At 37.0% G+C, this 24064-nt stretch overlaps 1 protein-coding gene and 1 long non-coding RNA gene across 2 annotated transcripts in view; both read right to left on the reverse strand.

The window, feature by feature from the left end:
* Positions 1-24064, reverse strand: part of LOC147839797 (uncharacterized) — a 516604-nt gene that overhangs the window by 419738 nt on the left and 72802 nt on the right. The window lies entirely within an intron of this gene.
* The window catches only part of leo1 (LEO1 homolog, Paf1/RNA polymerase II complex component), a 28655-nt gene continuing 16570 nt past the window's right edge, over positions 11980-24064 (reverse strand). The window contains 3 exon segments of the mRNA NM_207067.1: positions 11980-12404; positions 16910-17007; positions 22025-22217. Of these exon segments, the coding sequence (NP_996950.1) occupies positions 12150-12404; positions 16910-17007; positions 22025-22217 (546 nt within the window). The 3' untranslated portion in view covers positions 11980-12149.

Consider the following 24064-nt stretch of genomic DNA (forward strand, 5'->3'; position numbering starts at 1 on the left):
TGTGACAGCAATGCTATGCTAATTATGCCTAGGTTTATTTACATTTTTATTACATGGCACCTTTAAAGTTGTATGAAATCCAACATAACTGTTACACATCAGACCTGTGTCAGATGTAATACTGCCAACATAGGCTCATTCTGAAAATGTAGCCCTATATACAATTCTGGAGATCGTGAATGATGTAGCCAGAGGTACGTATGGCTACATTTCATCTTAAAAACTAACGCTACGAAGTGGTATGACATTGTTCCTTTTTGCACTTACCAGCTAACTGCTTACTTCTGTATGGGCGGCTTTCCCACAGTTACCAGTTTGTCCAATTAGCTTGCCATGTATGTCAGAAGACTTGAGACGCAGAGAGGAATTGACGTGGTTTGAGTCAGGCAAAGAACAATTCCAGAAAGCTGGTATAAGAAAAACAAAAGCCAAAAAATAAAATAAACAAGTAAATAACAGGGTGAGAATGTGGTAAAATCTGAAAACATGGTAAAAATCAGGGGAAGGCTTTTCTTTTTCAAAAGCAAATCAGTGCTTTTGAAAACATTATTGGTTGGGTTTAGGGAAGGAGGAGGGTTCGTTAGTCTATCGGTCCTTCAGTCAGTGAGTGAGTCAACAACAGTCTCTAGTGGATTTAAATTTGAGATCTGAAAAGGCATACACAGTGGCTTCTGGTGGATTCACAAAAACTGCAAAAACAAAAAAAAGCTTAGCTTCTGGGACATATTTGGCACTCTCCAGATATGTATATAGACGTACATTTTCAGAATGAGTCTGGGATGAATACTGAACATGAAAGTTGCAGAAATCAGAACTGAAGAGATCAGTTTGTGGTTTTTACACTGTCATAAAAACAGATCTGTCACTCACATATAGGCCACACTGCAGTGTGAACATAGTCTAAGATCACAGGAGAGCAGTATCAGAGAGATAAGCTGTATAACCCTAATTTAGACCAAGAGTGTACTTGAATTAGCTTGTGCAGCAGTTTATTCCCATCAAAAGTTGCCAAGTTTTGTGACGGTCTGGTGGGAAACTGTAAAATCAATACGCAGCTGAATTTGAGTTCATTAAGTTAAAGCCCTAATTAGTCTGTGGGCCAAATTATAGACCTGGGAATAAATTAATTACACAGTTAAGACACTTTAGTTTACATTTCACCACTATAACCATCTAATTCACAATCCACCCACAGTCCATCTCAACCAAGTCTCATACACACACACTCAAGCTCACACAGGTATATTAAATTAGCCTCAATGCAAATGAGACTTTTTATAGATCATACCTTTCCACAAATGCCTAGGCAATTTGCCTGCCACAAATAGCACGGTGCTATTATTACCATAGCCCACAAAAAGCATAAATACACTGCAAAAAATGCTTTTCTTACTTAGATTTTTTGTCTTGTTTCTAGTCCAAATATCTAACAATTCCTAAATCAAGAAGAATTTTCTAGACAAGCAAAACATACTGTCTTGTTTTGGGAAATAATATGCCAAAATGAAGTGAGTTTTTCCATATCAAGCAAAATAATCTGCCAATGGGGTAAGCAAAATAATCTTACGTCAAAAGAAAAAACAAGATTAATTTGCTTACCCCATTGGCAGATTATTTTGCTTGTTTTACGGAAAAACTCACTTCATTTTGGCATATTATTTCTCAAAACAAGACAACATGTTTTGCTTGTCTAGAAAATGCTTCTTGATATAATAAATTTTAGATATTTAGACTAGAAATAAGACAAAAAATCTAAGCAAGAAAAGCATTTTTTACAGTGTATGATTTTAATTAGGTGATGTTGAAATGATAATCCAAGCATATCAGCAGATATACACTCGCTGGCCACTTTATTAGGTACAACTTACTAGTACAAGGTTAGACCCCCCCCCCCCCCCCCCCCTTTGCCTCTAGAATTGCCTTAATCCCCCTGCTGAAAAATCCAGCTTAAACCAACCTAGGCTGGTTGGCTGGTTTTAGCTAGTCAACCAGGCTGGTTTTAGAGGGGTTTTGTCCACTTCCAGGCTGGTTTCCAGCCATTTCCAGCCTGGTCTTAGCTGGTCAGGCTGGGAGATGACTAGCTAAAACCAGCTGGTTTTAGCTGGATTTGGCTGGTCATTTTTCAGCCTATCCATCTTCACACCATAGACCATAGCAGTCCATAGTACCATAGCAGTGTTGCTATCAGTGTGTGAATAGTGAGAGAAGAGGGTTGCATGGACAATTCAACACTATGGGCAGCACATTGAACACATTTTAAAAGTGGCCAGAAACTTGTAAATAACTAAGGAAAGAATAAAAAACTAAGCACACCAGTGTTTTTCTTGTGAAATTCCCAATTAGTTTGATATGTCAAATGACCCTCTTTCTATTGAAAAAACAAAAGTTGTATTCAAGATGACCGACTTTAAAATGGCCGCCATGGTCACCATACATCTTGAAAAGTTTGCCCCCTCATATATACTGTGCCACAAACAGGACGTTAATATCACCAACCATTCTCATTTTATTAGGATGTCTCCATATAAATGGCCCACCCTGTAGATGTCAATCCAGGAACTTTCTTGGTGAAATCCGGTTGACAAACCCATTAACAAACCGAGTAATCATTCTGATTGCACAACAAATTGGCAATTGTGCTTGTGGAGATACATATTTGTGGGGTTTCCCAATCTCCCTGAATTGAAAATAGCAGACTAGCTTACTACATAAGCATCTCATCTTTTTATTGCAACAGTGAGAGTGCTGTGCTAAAGTTATTCTGAACCAAGCCATTCATTATGGGTAATGGAGCCTTTAATTAGCTGATGAATTGTGTCCTGGTCTGTTACATTATGCCGACAAAATACTCGATTGCATATTTTAAGTGGGTTTGGTTGACATCTACCCTTTACCCCCTGCTGGTAGATGCCATAACTGTGTTCAAATAATCCAATACGTCTTAAATACAAACTAAATAAATAAATAAAAATCTTGTGCTGATTTGTTTTTAGAGTTTTCCTAAGGTTTGCAATTATGTTGTGGTATTTAGTATCATTTAGATTGTTTAAAAGTGCAAAGATTCAGCAGTCTTTTTCCTGTAGTCTTTAGCCCGATGTTCATAAAAAGATACCTCTGCTAGATTTACAGAGCTAAACATACTTTTCTAGGGTGACCAGCTGTCCTGCTTCTTCTGGGACAGTTTTCATTTTCAATGGACTGTCCCACTTGGACTTGTCCTTCCTTTGTAACGTCCCAGTTTTTTGTTTGTGCACTGAAAAGTTCCTACAAAGTGAAATATATCTAATGTGCTAGATATTGTATAAAATATAATAAACATGTTTTCATGTTGTGGCGGCAAGGTGGCGCATTGGGTAGCACTCTCGCCTCACAGCAAGAAGGTCGCTGATTCGAGTCCTCACTGGGTCCGTTGGCATTTCTGTGTGGAGTTTGCATGTTCGCAAGACGATCTGCTACAGTTCAAACAGAGCATCAACAAATCTGTAGCAACTGCGTGATGCTATCATGTCAAAATGGCGTCAACATAGAATTATAACGTTCTCTCTGACATTTTTGTCAAAATTGAGTTATTAACATATTCTTATTAAATGACAACTTATTTACATTATAGGATGTTTTTTTATAAGTTGCTTACATTCTAAGATGTTTTATTTAATAAACAAATGTTACACACATACTGTTTGCTATATGGAATGCAAAAACTTTGACGCTCAATATCTCAGTCATTCAGATAGAACCTTATAATTCCAAAGTGACTGTCACAATCACCAGCGATCACTAATTCATAGATCGCTGGATCTCCCTCACAATAACTCATGGACTACAATTCCGCCATTACTGGACTACATATTCATACATGCACTTCGCCCCGACACACATGCTTCCTCATCTAAACTGATTACATTCACACCACCTGAGGATTGTCAGAGACTGATTGCACACACTATTTAAACCACACACTCACCCATTCAGTTAGTCGAGTCTTGTTTTCTGTAAAGTAACACTACAACGTGTTTCCTAGTCTTGTTTTACTGTGTTTTGACCCTAGCCTTGTTAGCCTGTTTGTCTTAGTCTGCCGCCTGCCTTTTGACCTCTAGCCTGTTTACAGATTACGATTCTGGACTGTCTCCATATACCTGTTTGCAACTGTATTGACCATTGCTTGCCTACCCACTGATTAAACCTGCACGTGGAACTACATCTCAGTTGTTTGTGTCACTCCCCGTGGTTACAGTGACGATGGACTAAAATTCTCTGGGGGAGATTTCCAGTACCTTGTTAAATCTATGCCACAAAGGATTAAGGCAGTTCTGATGGCAAAAAGGGGTCCAACCTGGTACTAATAAGGTGTACCCCATAAAGTTGTGTGTAAGGATATTAAGTATATTTACTTTAGAAAAAATCCTATATGTCTCTTTTATTTAAGTTTATTCTGTGTATTCTGCAGTGCTATTTTTGATATATAGAGCAGTTTTTCAACTTTGTTTTGGGTTCAAACATTGAGCAAATAGTCAGTTTATTATAAATTCCACAAATCTTTTAATATTGTTAATATTATTACCGTAAGATTTAACTAACCATAACCAAGGTTAGTTCATTTGTTAGGGTTTAAAAAATTTTTTATTCATTCATTCAATTATTCATTCATTCATTCATTTTCCTTTGCCTTAGTTCCTTATTTTTCAGAGGTTGCCACAGAGGAATGAACCGACAACTGTTTTGGAATGTGTACAGCTAAACCCAGTACTGGGACACATGTTTTTTAATTATGTTATATTAATATTGTTGTTTTTGTTGTTATTATTACTTAAGAAAAGCCTTTATAAGGACCCGAGATTAGCATATACTATATTACAAATCAGAGTTTTTAGCTTATTGCTGATAATATTTTTTAGGCACATTCACTATCTAAATTAACCAGTAAAGTAATAAATGTTTCTATTTTAATTAATTTTTTGTTGGAACTGAAATCCCATGATTGAGTATGAAATATTATCCTCTGAAATATTTGATTCTGACTGGTCAGTTGTGGCATATCTGCAGTCAAATGTTTATATAATGATCATCAAACCACATGTTTGTGTGAGATGTCTCATCGTGTCTCTTTGCACTCATACATATGCCTATATGTCTATTATGTAATAAAGGAAAAACACATTTCTAAAAGGTTGGTCACTGTAAAGTGCACTGAAGTTTTTAATGATAAGATCATGCATACAGTTATGAGGAAAGAGACCACTTTGATGGTGATATAAAATAATATGTTAATATTTGTTTTATTCTAAAAGTCCGATTATTTCCAAATTTAAAATAAAAAAGTGACATTTAACTATTTATTTTACATTTGTTGTGATTTAAAGTCTGGGTTATTGCATCAAATATTAATTTCTTAACCTTTAAGTTATGAAACACTGGTAAATGTTTATATAATATTAATATAAATATTTACATAAATATGACTGAAAACATGTTTTTTGTTACACATTTATTTTATTTAGTTTATTTTTTATCAGTAGTTTACAGAATAAAACAAATAATACACCACACTCAAACACAACTATAAATTGTAAATCACTGTGTTTTTTATTGTGTTGTAAAAATATAATACTTGTATAAACTTTTGAATTTATGGATTTTTATTGTTGTAGAAATTCAACTTAAATAATCGCTTTAAACATGCTTTTTTGTGTGGGGAAAAAATTATATATATAAAACAGTTCTGTCTGGTTCTTAAATCTGATTGGCTGATAGCCGTGCAATATTCTGCAATTACAACACTCGTACAGCCTCTTCACCCTTCTCCCTTGTGTATTACTCCACACACATACAGCAACAAGCAGAGCACACTCTACAGTTTGACAAATATTGCAGCTGTTGGACAACATAATGTACTTCTGAGGCTTTTCGAGAATGTAGTTGTTTAGATTGCAACTATGCAGTTTATTGATAAGGACAATGCCTATTTGAAAATATTTATAATTTCGGAGATTCAAAGCATCGGCCACCATCAGCCTGTCTTAGCAGACCAAAGAATGTGACGGTTGTCGTTCCAACACAAGATGGCGACAGAGACCGCTTAATAAATCCTCAGAGGGAGAAAAACTCAGTGTTTTCTCAATGTAGGTTTCAAACTAGAGCTGAACAAATCATTATAAATCAGGTAAATAATATTCTAAGTCGATCTCTCTCTCTTGTATTTTGTTGTGCTGTATTTATACCACAGACACTGGTGGTGTTTGCTTTGGCTTTTTCAAGGTTAATTATTGCGGTACACCAATTGCAACAGAAAAATACTGGGTCATGTCTCTAGACTGATGGCATTTCATGCCATTCAGCCTTATAATCTAAAAATGTGAGCAAAATCACCAGTTTTGTCATCACTTTAGATATTATGCTAGAGAATCATTCAAATACTAGCGCTAAAGTGATGTTGGTGAAGTAGCCAAGATGTCCTTGCTACAGTCTGCAAACATGATGGAGTGCTGGACTAGGTCCACTATGTAATGGATGATCACCTACACCTCCCCCTACCTTAGCCCAACCTTCACCGTTGCAAGGGGGTTACCTTAGTGGGGGGTACAGTGTCCATTACGTGGTTGACCTGGTTCAATACGTCATCAAGCTGCGAGCTGCAGTGAGGGCTGTCTCAAAGTAGCAACAGTTTCTGCTGTTCTGACAGTCAGCTGCAGACATAAACGATTAGCTGAAGAAAGTAGTTCCTCATACAAAAGGGTTTTTGAGATTCTCCGTGTTTGATTTACTTTTTTATGCACACGCTTATGCTGTCGAACTGTTGTATAAATGCAATATCACACTCATAGCAGCGCGATATGGCTGTATATTGTCACTGGTGGAACACTAAGACACGGTCTCGAGCCAACACACGCCTCCCACCAGTGCCGATATACAGCCATATTGCAGTGATACTCGTTTGATGTTGCATATATATATATATATATATATATATATATATATATATATATATATATATATATATATATAATCTTATTTTAAAACATGCTTGATTTTTTGTTTGTGTAAATATTTTTTCGTAGTTCATGAAAAATTTACAGATTTTGCCATCTATAATGACTGTATTAGAGGTTTTGTATGGCCAATTTGTTTTACTTACCTTCAATTATGTTTTACTCTATTACATAACTATAAATCATAAACACACAGACATTTTTAAGCGGTCTCTAAATTTCTCAAGCTGTATGCATACTGTGTCACAGTATAAAAACAGGCCTTACATTCACGCACTCTGCGGTAAATTATTCCATCCTGAACACTGCTAACAACTGCAGCACTGTCCACGGGAGATACAGTGGGCCGAAAGATGGGGGGGTTGAAGAGTGAGCTAAACACTGCAGAGGTCTGAAGCCCCCCCCCCGTCTGTGTCCCCAGCCTACAAACACTGGCACGCCATTACATAACACTACTGCAGAGAGAGAGAGAGAGAGAGAGAGAGAGAGGGAGGGAGAAAGAGGGAGAGGGGTAATAAATCACACAGACTCACTGCAGGATCCTCCACACCTTCATCTGCAGCACAAGCACCCATTTCACACTGCAATCCCCACAGCAAGCGCAGACTACAGTACACTCAGCAGTCTCAAACTGATCATTTAAGAGACGCAGCTGCTGACTAAGGCTTTATTGAGTGTGTGAGCGCTGCACTCAAAACAAAAATTATCACAATGAAGTTTATCATTACCTGTTTGTAGCCTTTTGATATTATTTAGTTTGTCAGATTTAAAAAAATAATAATTTGTCAGGTTCCTTAAAATCAGTGGGGGAAATAAGTATTGAATATCTCACTTATTTTCTCAAAAAAAAATTTTTTTTAACCAAAACAATGAAAGAAATCCATATATGCAAAGAAAACTAGTTTACAAATGAAGGCATGTGTGATAAAATGAAATGAAACAGGGAAAAAAGTATTGAACACATGAAGAAAATGTGGTGAAATCAGCTGAAATCTCTCAGTAGTTATTCAGCAATCCTCTGCTCTTCCTCATTGTAAATTAATATTAGCTTCTTCAGTCCAACATCTACATTAGCAGAATGATGAAGATGAAACCAAGATGGAGATTTCATCAAGACGATGATCCAAAACACAGCCAGGGAAACTCTCAAATGCTTTCAGAGAAAGAAAATCAAGCTGTAGAATGGCCCAGCCAATCACCTGACTTGAATCCAATATAAAATACGAAATAAAGCTCAGATTTGACAGACAAGACTCATCTGAGCAAGTCATGTGACTTCATTCTTCATATGAGAGATGTCTTTAAGCTGACATCACCAAAAAAAGCTTTTTATATAAAGTATTTAACACATTTCAGTAGTTCAGCAGTTTCTCCTTGTGTCATTACATTGTTATTACTAATTTATCAGATTTTTTTTAATTGATTTTATTTTTATGTTTGTATCATTTGGGTAAACAATACCCACTGTAAATCTGTTCAAATCTAATACTAGTGACCTTATTCTGCAAAGAGGAAGTGCAAATAAACGGCAGAAAATGGTCAAACAACTTGCTCTAAAAACAAGTGTGTTTATGACTATACATAACAAGTAGATTAATATAATAAGAAAATGTCGGTAGGTTACTGTAGATTCTACAGGAGATTATTAAATGTATTTGTTAGGACTAAGTATTTATTTATTTATTTATTTATTTATTTTGAGTGTAGGGCACACCTAAACAACAGTTAAATCAATACATTTGAAAAATAAAAGTCTAGTCAGCCAGTTGCTTTAAAATGTTGAAGAGTATTTTTCATAATGACAAGCTGACTGCACATGCAGTTTCTAGCCACTTGGAAATTGACAGTTTCTCTTGATTTATTAGGTAAAACTATGAAACCAGATTTGACCAAGGAGGAAAAAAATACTACTAATAAATCGAGATTTAAGTTGTGAACTGGAAGTTGCTGTCACTTTTAATTTAGTATGTTGATGTACTTGCAACTGATTAGTGAGTAGGGGGCAGGGCTTTCTTTTTGTGTATCATAACCTAATAGCAAACTAATGGTAGGAGCGGCGTGGTTAAGTATATTGTTTCTGAAACCGTCAAATTGACATTAACAGAGAGAGAGAGAAAAAAAGGTCAGACTTTGATTGAAGATTACCAACTCTAATTAATTATTAAGGAGTATAATTGTTTTCCTAAATATACCAAAGTGCTTAAGAAAAAATAATCATTAATTTTGATTTAACACTGACTTTGAAGTCACTATCTTGTGAGATTTTAGTCAGCTGAATCAAACTTAATTAAATAAATTAAATTTTAATTAATTTAATCTCATATTATAATAATAATCACAATTTTGTGAGAAAAATAATTGTTAATTTTAATTTCACACTGACTTTAAAGTCACTATTTGGTGAGATGAAACTCCTTGAATTTCAAGAAAATGTATGAAACTCAATTAAAAAGATTTATAAAAAAATTATTGAAGTGTTGAAGTAGTTGAAGTGAAGTATTTTTCCCGAAACATATCAACCTTTAGTCTTAGAATTTATTAGGTTAATTCTCAACATTTAATTTTGACTTTTTTTTTTTACAATATTGAACCAGTTTTTTTTTTCTTAAAACAGTCAAAAAAACTGACTTTTGCTGTTTGTTTAAACTACTAATTTAAAATGAGTTGAAACAACACAATTCTGCAGTTTTCTTTCAAATAACTTAATTGTTTTATGTTTAATTCACTTCAATGACTAAAAGTAAAAAACTATTCATTTAACATAATTTGTGTTGGGACGTTTTATTTAAGTTTTTTTTCTTGAATCGCTCATTTTTCTTCGGTTTAGTTCCTGATTTATCAGGGGTTGCCACAGTGGAACGGACCCCAAATTTCTCTAGCATATGTTTTATCCGGCAGATGACCTTCCACCAGTATTCTCAAACACAAATTTCTCAATTTAATGACTTAATTCTTAACATTTTATTTTGTATTTTTTTATTGAAATAAATGTTTAATAAATTTAATATCACATTATAATAACTTAAATCTAATATCTTTTTTATTGATTGGCCTTAGTCTTCCCCATGAGTAAGATTTTGAGTAAAATATTAAAGTTTGCTTTATTCTATAAAAGTCTGATAGCATTTCTTCAAAATTTTAAAAAGATATAGTATTTTACTTAGAAAATTTTATTTTATTCTGAATAGCTAACGTTTTCAATTGTTAAAAACACTCAAGAAAATGACATTTGCTGTTTGTTCAAACTACCTAAAATAAGCTTAAGGTTTGTGCTATTTTTGTGACTTATTTTTTTTTATGCCCAATCCTCTTATATTTGTGAAAACTAATCAGTTAACTTAATTCCTTTATGTTGTCCCAACACAAAACGATTGTGTGAAACCCAGAATTTTTTTTTTTACAGTGAATGAAAACCACGATTATTTCACTAAAAATTGCCTTATTAACTCTTTTTAGTGCAAAACATTAATATTGTGTCTAAAAATTAACATAAACATCTGAAACATGACACGAAACCCACCCGTCACATTGCGAGTGTGTGTTTACAGATAAAGAAGCAGGTCTCGAATGTGTGTGACAGCCACAGCGTGCGATTACGTGTTTATTTGATTTCGTAACTCCAGCCAGAACAACCCTGAGGCGAAATGAAGATGAAAAGGGGAATCCTCCGTGTGCTGATGAGAGTGTTGTGGAATGAATTACAAGTGAAGTCATTTACGCAACACTGCCTGGATACCGAGTTGAAGCATGCGTAAAAATAGAAAAAGGGATTAAGTCTGTCGATTTTCTGAAAACATACATCTCACCATGGATGAAGAGTAGTGGGAGGTTGGCAGGACATTTATATGCTGTTGCTAAGGTTTATTTTTAGGCTGCATTTGATTAAACGTATATATCCAAGAAAGAAAATTGTTCTATTTTAAAGCCCCTTTAACGACAGTCAACCCTGTGACGTCTAGCATATAAACATTAATTAGATTTGTGTAATACTGATTTTTTTATTTGTAAATTAGCATAGAGTACACCAAATTTTATTAGCAGTTTTGAAAATAAATTTAGGGACATTTTTTTTTATTAATTACCAAATATTTATATATAACCTATAGCTATAAATCAGAACACTAAGAACTATATAAAACTGTATTCATTAAATATATATATATATATATATATATATATATATATATATATATATATATATATATATATATATTACATATGTATATAATTACACACACACACACACTCACCGGCCACTTTATTAGGTACAGCTTATTAATACCAGGTTTGACCCACTTTTGCCTTCAGAACTGCCTTAATCCTTCATAGCATAGATTCAACAAGGTACTGGAAATATTTCTTAGGTATTTTGGTCCATATTGACATGATAGCATCATACAGTTGTTGCAGATTTTTCAGCTAAACATCCATAATGTGAATCTCCCATTCAACCACGTCCCAAAGGTGCTCTACTAGATTGAGAACTGGTGACTGTGGAGATCATTTGAGTACTGTGAACTCATTGTCATGTTCAAGAAACCAGTCTGAGACCATTTGAGCTGTATGACACGGCACGTTATCCTGCTGGAAGTAGCCATCAGAAGATGGGTATGCTGTGGTCATAAAGAGATGGACATGGTCAGCAACAATTCTCAGGTAGGCTGAGACGTTGGTTGACACGATGCTCAATTGGTACTACTGGGCCCAAACTGTGCCAAGAAAATATCCCCCATACCATTACACCACCAGCACCAGCCTGAACCATTGATACAAGGGAGGATGGATCCATGCTTTTATGTTGTTGACACCAATTTTTGACCCTACCATCCTAACATCGCAACAGAAATCGAGACATCATTTTACCAAGACGTAATTTAAAGTGCTGTTAAAAAAAGACGTGCCCACACGCACGCACGCACGCATGCACGCACGCACGCACACACTCACACTCTCTTATCTTTCAAGATACACATTTTAAAAACACACACAGGTCTTACTGAGGTTATTGCTCTTTATTAACCTGTTGAATGATGAGCATCTTCTGACATTATAAAATATACAATCAGTTAACTGCACAATTGATTTTCTGGACTAAACACGTACTTAACCAACAATTAGCCGATCAAAACATTAATGTAAAAAAAAAAAATTAAGAAAAAAAAATTACTCGTCTTCCTCTCCGTCTCCCTCTCCATCGCCTTCTCCATCTCCATCCATATCTCCGTCTCTGTCCACATCTCCATCTCCTTCCATATCTCCATCTCCGTCTCCATCCATATCCCCGCCTCTCTCTCGGTCTCCATCGCGTTCTCCATCTCCGTCCTCGTCTTCTTCATCACTAATGACATACTTTTTGGGCTTCTTTGAAGCAGATTCCTCATCTTCCTCTGCCTTCCTCTTTCCAGAGTTCTCTCCCTCCTGAAATACAAGACAAATATTAATCCCTAGTATATGTTAGTTCCCTAATGTCCACCTATGATGTTAATCAAAGTGTCTTACACAAAAAAAACAATCAGAATTTAGTTTATCTTGAATATGTCCAGCCCCTCAGACCATCATTTATTTTTTAGCTTTGTAACAGTATTCTTGAATGACTATATGGAAATGGTCTCCTTCGTGAGTTGAGAGCCTATTAAACAACTAAAGAGAACAACTCTGATTTATTTTGTCTCTTTACAAATTATGGATATTGATATCAAAAAGGTAACAAGCAGTAATTTGCACAGTCACGCCAAGAATCTCAGAGTAATTTTTGATCCACTTTTGCAGTTTGACAAGCATGTAAATGCAGTTGTGAAGAGCAGCTTTTTCCAACTTAGATTGGTGGCAAAAGTTAAACCATTTCATCCTAAAAAAAAAAAAACAGATCTAGAAACTGTAACCCATGGTTTAATTTCCTCTAGGTTAGGCTCGGTAAGGTCCCATGATTAGAACAGTCTCCTGTTGAACATCAGGATTTCTCCACTTCTCCATAAATCTAAATCAAAGACTTATTTCTACTCCCTTACCTTTGAGTAATTTCTTGTAATTTTTTTTGTAATTTCATGTAATTTATTGTCTATTTTATTATTACATATATACATATTTCCTTTTCTTACATTTTTAATGCAAGGGTTATTTTATTTTAATAAATATTTTGTTTCATTGTAAAGCACTTTGGATCAACTAAGGTTGTATAAAATTGTGCTCTATAAATAAAGTGTGCCTTGCCTTGCCTAACATCAGGACCATTATATTTTAATAAAGAAACCGAAATCAAGACTAAAGTCAGATGTTGTAATTCATCCTAATGTTGTTTTTTATCCAAAAAAGAAACCCGTGCGACTTTATTAAACTTCAGAATATAAAGAGACTTCCAATTTGCCCATCAAGTCGAAATGTGAGCAACCAGATCTTTCAATTTCAAACATTTGCAAATAAATTAAAAGCTGTCGTCAAAGACAGTAAGTCTTCAGAAGAAAAACATTGGGTCTCATTGACTAACAATTTCTAAGCACAACTGAACTCGCTTGCTCTTCAACTCGTTCTTCCGTTTATAAATTTGGAGTCTTCTAGAGCACAATTTGCATAAAACACACCCAAACCACCCTCATATAATGCTTTCCACAAAAGCAGCACTTGTTCAGACAAAGATTATGATGGCAATTACACAACTATGTCATCGATCATAGTTCGATAGAGCAACAAATAATAACATAACTTCTAGTTGATCATATGGAAATATGGCAGAAGGTAGATTTCTCAGATGAATAATCTGTTGAGCTGCATCCCAATCATCACAAATACTGCAGAAGACAAATTGGAACGTACATGGCCCCAAGATTCTCATAGAAATCAGTCAAGTTTGGTGAAGGAAAAGTCATGGTTTTGGGTTTTACATCAGTATGGGGGCCTGTGAGAAATCTGCAGAGTGGATGGCAACATCAACAGCCTTAGGTATTAGACATTTGTGCTGCCCATTACATTACAAACCGCAGGAGAGGGCAAATTCTCCAGCAGGATAGCGCTCCTTCTCATAGTTCAGCCTCCATATCAAAGTTCCTGAAAGCAAAGATGGTCAAGGTGCCTTAGGATTGTCCAGCCCAGTCACCAGAGATGAACATTATCGAGCATGTCTGGAGTAAGATGGAGTAGGAGGCATTGAAGATGAAAACAAAGAATCTTGAACTTTGGGAGTCCTGCAAGAATGCTTTCTTGGTCATTCCAGATGACTTTATTAATAAGGTATTTGAGTTGTTGCATAGGTGTATGTATGCAGTCCTCCAAGCTCATAGGAGTCATACACAATATAATTTATTTTTTCACTGCACCATGACTTTATATTCTATACCAGTGGTCACCAAACTTGTTCCTGGAGGGCCAGTGTCCTGGGGCCTCATGTATCAACGCTGCGTACGCACAAAAACTTTGCGTACGCCAGGTTTCACGCTCAGAATCGCTCACGTTTGGATTTACTAACAATGAACTGAACGTGGGAATGTGCGCAGCTTCACGGCAGCTTTTTGGCTGGCGTACGCACATTTTTTGTGCGTGTCTGTTTTATTTCCATTGGCGACTCCTAGAGGCAGTTGTGTTAAATTCCTCTCTACAAAGTGTCTGAGCCTTGCAATGGCAGCTGTATGAGACGGGTTCATCTAGCAGGTATATAAGGTTTCCATACCATACAGTTGACCAGCTAAACATTAAAGCACAATTTGCAGCGGTCGCCTGTTTTCCCAATGTAATCTGAGCGATCTACCGCACGCACATTGCTATAAAGACACTATCTGAAGATGAATTTGCATGCGTGAATCAGAAACATTTCCATTCAATAAATGTGCAAATAAAATATGATGCTTATTGATATGAACTTATTGATGATTCCTACTTGTCTTTCTCGTGATAAATAGTTGGGAAAATCTGATATGTAGCAGGGGAAAAAACAAGAAAGAGTTCATCAGACGCTGGATTCGAGCCGAGATCATGCTTGAACGTATCAATTCATGATCACAAGCGTCTTGCGAGCGCGCCACTGAGACTGTTAAGCGTCCTGCAACATTTTACAGATATAAACCACACTATTTCTTTTTTTTTAATGCACTCAGTGCGATGTTCAAACCCAACTGTGTTAACCGCATCAGCTAAACTCTCCCATTCTATTTTTTTCTTTTGTTGTTAATTCCGGAGAACAAACTTGCAAATAACACCGCTTTTCTCCGGTCTACCTCCGAAAGCAGCACCTCCAATTCACATTCTGTTCAAAGTTTCTCTTTTTGCTTGCTTTTGACATTGCTTTTTCGTTGGGTTTTGCCATTAGCATAGTCATTAGCATATTCATACGAGGGAGGAGGCAGGGAGGGGTTTTGTGCTCGTGCATGTTGCGCTCAGTTTCACGTTCATTCAGATGTACAAAAGAATATGCGTGAGATTCGGCGTACGCAGTGTTTCATACATCTGAATTTTTTTCTGCGTACGCACAAAGCTGTAAATGTGCGTACGCAGAAAAAAATTCAGTAAGTTTTTTTTTTAAGTAAATGTTTTAGTAAGATTTCCACGCAAGTCTTCGTACATGAGGCCCCTGGAGATTTTAGCTCCAACCCTAATCAAACATACCTGAACAAGCTAATCAAGGTCTTACTAGGTATAGTTGAAACATCCAGGCCGGTGTGTTGAGGCAAGTTGGAGTTAAATCCTGCAGGGACACCGGCCCTCCAGAACCGAGATTGGTGATCCCTGTTCTATACTGTACATTATTTCTGTTAAGTTAGACCTTTCTGTTCTTATTAAATCATTAAAAATCAATGATCATATTTTATTTTGGTAAAATAAACAATCTTGAGGCCTTTCATAAAAGCCACTTCTGATACTAAATAATCAATTAGAAGTCAAGTTTTTATTTGTTGTTTGTAATCGGATCGGCAACAAGACTTTCGTCAGGTAGTGTATATCGCAGAATAACAGAATATCGTATTGGAGGAAAATTAAAGAAAATCATATATACACCTTATGCTATTCATATTAATCTCAAAAACATTATATACACCTTATGTTACTCACATTAATCTCTTCATATTTTTGAAACATATACATATATTAATCATGGACTAATACACTAATACATTGAGAGTGTTCATTAGAAAAAAAGGGTTTGACTAGCAATTGATTAACCAATCTTTTTCTCGTTATGTGATATGTTATACTAACTGAAGTTCTTCTTTTATTATGGGGTCATGTACTGGAACATTTTGTTCAAGTTCTGCTGACGAGGGAAATTGGCTGCAAGATATTGCAAGAGGGGGGCCTTGGTCTAGACTTCCTCTCTACCAAAAAAATGTGCAGGGTCACCAGAAGAGTATGGTGGTCACAAGTGTGAAATATGTTAAATGTGCATTTAACTATACAAATTCTTTTCAGAAAGAGAATGGTAAAGGAGGAAATACCAAATATGCAGAGGAGCAGTCCGGAACTCACCCCTCTTTACTCCTTCTGTCTATAAAACTGGGTTTCTAGACACCGGGTAGTGCAGAGCACCTTGACGTTAGTCCCGGTTAGCATTGTATAACGGCTAGACTATCTTGGTGTATGCCCAGAGCTCTGAATATCGAATTATTCATTTGTATTCAATAAATTACTAATCTTTTAAGCATTTAACAATTTCTCCTGAGTTTGAATTGAACACGCATGAAATAGAGATAGATATTCCAACAATCGCAATGTTAGCTTTTTCCAATATCATGCAGCCCTACTTTGAAGTCCTTTAGTTTGTGTGTTTGTTCACATATAAAACCTTTATACCGAAAATAAACACAAGACAATGAATTAGAAAAAAACCTTTTGTAGATAAGGCTGCTGAAAAAGCTGGCGGTCACAATCGTGCATATGATATCACAACCGTTACATTCTTTATTTCCCAATAATTGGTCTGTTTGGACCGAAAGTTTCACCTCATCGCTGTCCAGTCTCTTGGCCTTCATCAGTCGCTGGGCCTTGTCTTCATCAGAACCTTCATCGCTGTCTGACGAATAGATCCTGGCTCGTTCCTCTATGACCCACAAACAAACAAAACAACATTTAAGCACAGCTCAGAATTCAGCACTCCTTTCCAAGCATTCCAGAGAGATGTTCTTTCAGTAAATAAATACCTCTTACTGGCACAAACAAATCAAACTGAGCAAACTAATCTAAATCTCAGTCGGACTCCGGCATAATGCAGTATTAAGGAGCCGGCAGGTAATCGGCTAACGGGCTGTAACAGTTACTGTCAGCGAGAAAGTGTGTGCGTGAGACGTGCTGTTTTGGGAACACAAGCTGTTGTTGAAGGGCAGAATGTTCTGGCTGATCGCAGCAGGTCCCAACCTCACTCAAAGAAATCCGTTGTGCAGAAACATTGACCCAAGAGGGAGAGAGGGAATACAAAATAAACGACAGACACAGCACCCCACCGCCGTTCAGAGGCCATTTCGACTGACCTACTTCATGTAGAGACCATCCTTTTTGTGTTTATCATCACAGCTATTAGTGCAGATGAGGTTTGGATTGGTGTCAGAGTTCAGTTCGATTGGTTTTAAGGGGGATTTTCAAAAAACGAAGTACTGAGGTTCTGATTCCACCTTTTGTTAATCTGACTAAAATAGCTCAAATATTTTGAGCTTATCAACTTTCGACCACTTAAAACACACTTTTGTTGACTAGACGCTTACATTGTTTCATTCATTCTCTTTCCCAATGGGCCCAGTAGTCATAGCGTAATGGGTAGAGAATTGGACTCAAAACCCGAAGGTTGCTGGTTCGTGTTTTAGGTCCAGCAGATAATGTAGGTAACTACCATTTTTTTCCACTCTTAAGCCTGCTTTATACTACTGCGTTCAGCGATTGGTGTGACCCACGGTGCATGCAATGTATGTTGCCCTTTTATTATACTTCTGCATGCTGTTTGTGTTGCTCTGCATTTACACTTCCGAAAGCTAGATGGCAGTGAGGTTTATTTGTTCTTCTTTGTCGATTTCTTCGCTGGTGTTTTGTTTTTTCTGAACGCTACCTTAATGTACAAGTGGTTTAAACCCGCTCATTTTGAGCAGGAACCAGCAGACGTGCAACAACTTTAATCATAAAGTAAACACAAAACAACAGTTTCCATTTGGGGCTCCTTCACGGGATTTGATAATTGTAAACACTCACTCCAACGACATTGCATGGCTCTCGGTTCCATCCACACTTGTTAAAGCTACCAAGTCGACCTATCACAGAGCTTGCACTATTCATCATTGCGACATTTTTGAGAGGTGTGCGTCAGCGTCAGCCACGCGAAGGGTGCACCGGAGCATAAGTGTGCGCTTAACGCAGAAGTATATATCAGCCTTTAGGCCCAATGCCAATTCTAGCCCTTAGCCCTTACCCCTCGTTTCATCTATTCATGTGTAGGAGTAGGGGTGTCCCAATCCATTTTAGCTTTTGGGCCATATAGCCCTTTAAACAATGATAAAGTTAAAGATTTTTCAGGACCATACAACAACCGAAGAAGTGTTTTCTCTGACTACACCAGCTACAGCAGCAACATGGCTGCAAAACCGAGCAAGGACAAATGTAAAAAAAAAATGTAAGAAGTGCATTAATAAGGATTTATTACATTCATAACGTCAATGTGTTATCTTTAAAGAAATGTTTTAAAAGAATAAAAGTTAAATACTACATTTCAACATGGCTAGCCCATTAATAACCGCTGCAAAATATTGTACAACATATTATAAATTCTGGCAACCCTAACCGATGACTTTGATAGAATAGTCCAGTCTGTTAGAAAAGTCTGGTGGCAGTAAAATAGCTTTTTACAGCATGTCTGATTTAATGTTAATGTTGTTTCCTTGTGGTTACATCCATGAATATGAGCTCGATGTAAATGCACAGAATAGTTTTGTGCTTCTTGCAACACTCTGAGGCTCATATGCGAGACGCACTGCACTGCTCTTTTGTTGATGTGCGCTTTTTGTTTTACTCTGCAATCAACGGTCTCGGTGCTGACATTAAAAACACAAGTTTTTCAGTTCATTAATGCAGAAGATTAGCGTCAACACTCCTAAATTATTTATTTATGAATGAATCAAAAACATTTGCTCCATGGAGCTCGCAATCTGTGCAAATGACGACATGATAAAGTGTGCGTGTATAGTAGTGGTGTCCCAATCCATATTTCCACCTCTTACCCTTAACATTCTGTTTCTAGAAACAAAGGGTTTAAAATAGAATTAGAATTGGGCTTTAATACCACAACTGAGAAGAGACTCTTACCTGCTCCCTGGACACAGTCAGGATCCCTTGTTCAGTAATTAGGGCACTGATTAGGGCGTCGGCCATTTTAAGGGCTGTCTCAATAGCTATTTTTTTTTCAGTGCATCGAAACAATCACTCCATGAAAAACAGGAAACATCGAGGTTTACTTTGTCCCCTTAACGGAAGTTCTGACATGTGAAACATAAATGACATGTAGAAACTCACCAAATAAAACGATAAATTAGAGACTTAAAATAAAATTGAACTATTATCTATTAATGGGGCGATTTTTAATATTTTAACCGTTTTGCCTGTCCGTTTAGATGACAATGATGAATTGATTTTAATTGCATTTGATAATGCTATGAGCAAAGTGTGGATTTACTTAACATTTCAACCTTACAAAATTATACATGCACACCAGCTCTGAGTGACCGCCAATTCATCTTCACTTCCTAACAGGTACTGCTTATTATCAAAGTGACAGTGCCAAATACTGGCCGGGCATGTGTAATACATCGTTTTTAACTGTTTTCGTAAATGTGTAAAGGCATAGGGTAAAAATCTTTTTCATTTTTGACTACATGGTCATGTAAATGCAGCCTACATCCAACCATAAATTAACATTTGTTATACAGGTACAGAACAGTCTGGCAAACATTTATAAATGGTAAATTGTTGAAATGAAGCCGGTATATCTAATTATTTATCTATCATGGAGTTTTTTTTAACACTTTATAACATTAATATGTGAAAAACAACAGTTATGTGTTGATGTTGTATAACAAGTACGTCCTCATATGTCACCATCAGTGTCCCAATGTGTAGTGAACCAAGCTCCTTACTGTCCTTACCAGTGGGCAAATTTGTTTACATGACCTACTGATTCATGACCTCGGGCGCTGACTTAGATGCACCAAGTGTGTGTAAGTGTGTGTTTATGTGTGTATGTGTTAAGTTATGTGTGCATGCACAAATGCGCAGTATGGGTCACCACGTGTAACTTAACTTTTCACTTTCATAAGTCACATTACATCTGTTCTATGGTATTAGTGCTCCTGTAAAAGTGATGTATAGAGTAACGCAATAAAAGAGATGGTCAATCCCAACACAAGTGGTCAAAAGAGGCACATCATAACCTATGCTAACGGCAGGTGGGGTGGAGGGAAGGGGGTGGGTGTGAGGAAGGAAGGAAAAAGGAAAAAAGTAACAAAAGTAGGAGCGAATGAATGAAGAAAGAAACAAAGGAAGAAAGGAAGGAACTAACGAAGGAAGGAACAAAGGAAGGAAGGGGTGAACGAAGGAAGGAACGAACAAAGGAAGAAATGAACAAAGGAAGGAATGAAGGAATGAGCGAAGGAAGCAAGGATTGAAGGAACGAATAAACGAAGGAAGGAACAAAGGAATGAACAAACGAAGGAAGGACCAAAGGAACGTATGAACGAAGGAAGGAATGAAGGAACGAAGGAAGGAATAAACGAAGGAATGAACGAAAAAATGAAGGAATGAATGAAAGAAGGAAGGAACGAGCAAACGAGCGAAGAAACAAGCAAACGATGGAATGAGCAAGGGTGCTAACGAATGAGCAGGCAAAGGAATCAGCAAAGGAAAGAATGAACGAACGAGCAACAGACAAACGAGTGAACGAATGAACATGTGAAGGAGCGAGCGCGCAAACGAAGTAACGAACAAATGCACAAACGAACGCTAAAACAAAGGAACACATGCACGAATGAACGAAAGAACGCACGCATGAACGAACGAAGGAACGCTTGCATGCATGAGTGTCTGTGACGGAACGATTAAAAAAACAATATAATTCGGCAAACAAAAATGGTTCCAGAGGGATGAAATCTTTAACAGAAACAGTGACATTTTGTATAGCGTTATTTCTGCAAGTAATGTGGATGAAGAAACAACAAGTACACAATTAGCATGTCTCAAAATGCGCAATATACTGACACTGAGAAGAAGAAACTGTTGAATAAAGCAGCGTTTTTTGTTTCTTGTGCTCACAAAAGTATTCTCGTAGCTTCATAATATTCCGATTGAACCATGGCAGGACTGATTTGAGGATGTTTTTTGATAAATTTCTGAACTTTAAATGAGTCATTGCTGACTATGGAGGATCAGTGACCTCTCAGATATCTCCTAAAAGATTTTCATTTATATTCCTTAATTTTAATAAACAAAGGTCTTGGATTTCTCGGAAATTAACTTCAGCAGTTTATTTGAGAGCGCACAAGAAAATCTACGCTTGAGCAGTGTATATTTGAGGATGCGCAAGAAGTTTTGTGCAGAACCAAACGAAATCGACATGCAAGCAAAGAGATTTGCATGGTCGTATTACATAAATGCGATCTCGACTTGTGATACTGTGCTAACGACATTTGTCATAGGTAGTTGGTAAATCTGTGTAAAAGGCCTGCCGCCACAGCTGGAAAAAAAATACTGTATGAAACACTGTACTAAATAAGTAAAAAGCATTTCTCTAACATTCAATTAAATTAAATTGGATATATAAAGTTATATATAAAAGTTATATATTTCAACACTGAACTAGTAAAAACTGGTAAATGTAATAAAATAGTAGTATTTTGGGGGTTTCATTAAGAAATTTGTTTTTAATAATTACTAAATAAGTAAAAAAACACATCTCAGACATTCATTTAAGCTAAATATAAAGTGATCATTCTTCGGAATGAAAAACCTATTACATATTGAATCTGAAGATTTCATGTCTTCATTCGTGACTCTCAATGGCTGTATGTATGCTTTTGCACATCCCTTACCCCTTAGACCTCCTCCACCCTTATATTTGCTCTTTATTGCAGCCAGGCTGATGGACTCTTCACCCTCTTCGTCCTCATCGTAGCGGTCAGGCTCCAGGTAGCCGGCGTTCAGACCTCGCTGATGCTGTTTCTCTCTCATGCGCCTCTGCTGGGACTCGCGCCGGATGGACGCACGTAACCTCTCCTCTTCTTTCTGCACAGAGACAAAAACAAATTAATAAGCTTTGATGTCGCTGCATGATTACACCGAATGAACGCATCCACATCCTAGTTTGCCAGCCAACGTGGAGATAAATATAGATGCATTTAATCTGAGCAATGAAAAAGGACTCAGAAACTAAACCTTATTGGATTTAATAAATCACTTCATTTATTACATTTTAATCCAGGATTTATGACTTTCCCATGACTTTTTTTCCCATCAATCAAGATTACGAGGCTGTAAAAGGTTTCTATTTTTATTAAAACAATTTTACAGGGATTGCTGAATACTGTGCCGTACATACTCTACCGTGCTAAATACATTTCTTATGATCACTAAAAGGCTAGTTTATACTTCTGCGTCAAATGATCGGCATGACCCATGGCGCAAGCCTTGTGCGTTGCCGTGCATTTATACTTCTGAATGCTGTTTGTGTTCCTCTGTAATAACACTTCTGAAACACTAGCTGGCAGTGAGGTGTTTATGTTCCTCTGTGTCGAGTTTCTTCTGAATGCTTCCTTGTGTACAAGTGGCTCAAATTCGCTCATTTTGAGGCAGGAACCGGCAGACATGCAACAACGTTACCATAAGGTAAACACAGAACAAAACTTTCCATCTGGAGCTCCTTCACGGGACTCAACACTTGTAATTACTCACTCCAGCGGACTCTCACAGCTCTCGGCCCTGCACACACTCATCAGCACTACCAAGTCCACCAATCACAGATCTTGTGCTATGCGTCGTTGCAACGTGTAGTTAAATTTTTGGGAGGTGTGAGTAAAAAAAAAAAAAAATTGGTGAATTTTCTTCCTATTTCAGGCTGGATTTCAAAAAGTTGGTTTTCTGAGCACTGATCCCTTTCTCCAACTAGTCAAAAGCGGTTTCGAAAATTGCTTATAGTGTTTGCACTATAGGCAGTTCATTATATAAAAAACAGGTTGTTTATTTTATAAATAGCTTTTTAATTTTTTTTATTTTATTAGTATTTGGGGGGGGGGGGGGGGGGGGCACTTTTTGACTTTTTGATGGCCGTACTCACACTAGGTACAGTTGCCTCGAACCGGGCCAAAGCACGCTTGTCCCCCCTCCCGTCTCCCCCGACGGCCCTCGCTCACACCACAAACGGGCTTCAGGACGCTTAGGTCATTGACGATGCTGTGCTGTTCAGTGAGAATCACTCTCTCACTCAGCAGCACAGTGGAGATTTCTCTAGTTATATCGTTTCAGTCGTTTGATATGCCGTCAAATATTTCGCCAAACAGTCCTTAGGGATGCGGGGACACGCAGTCAGATATTTCGCCGAACAGATCCGCCACTTTTGGTGCTCATAAACAATCATAAAGCCCTCGTGCTGCAGGAATGAGGAGGTCTGCTGAAGGAGCGCAGCTGTCATGCAGTGAGGGGTTTGCGTCTTTAATAAACTACGGCAGTTTGCGTTCACTGAACAGTAAGAATCATTAATAAATCCATATGAAACAGTGCCTTAAAAGTCACGTCTCGCTTTCAGTTTCGGTCTTTGGCGCGTTTTGCACTCACACACAAGCGTACCACGCCAAAGCCCAAGTGAACCGGGATCAGGCACACCTCTTCCAACCAGAACCAGGGCCGGCCAAGTGAACCGAGCTTGAGCCCGATTTAGCGCACTCACACTTCTCAAACGATCCGGGAAACGGGCCTGGGCACGGTACGGATGGCATAGTGTGAGTAGGCCCTAAGTGTATGGTATTGTTTGTATTGTTTTTGAAAGTATATAGCATTTAAAAGAACTTTTGAAAAATATTTGTAATAAAAGTCCTTCCAGAATAAAATTGTTATTTTCTTTTTCTCTTTAAAAATAA

This window comes from Danio rerio, chromosome 18 (genome assembly GCF_052040795.2).
Source record: "Danio rerio strain M-AB ecotype USA chromosome 18, GRCz13ab, whole genome shotgun sequence".
NCBI classification, from domain to species: domain Eukaryota; kingdom Metazoa; phylum Chordata; class Actinopteri; order Cypriniformes; family Danionidae; genus Danio; species Danio rerio.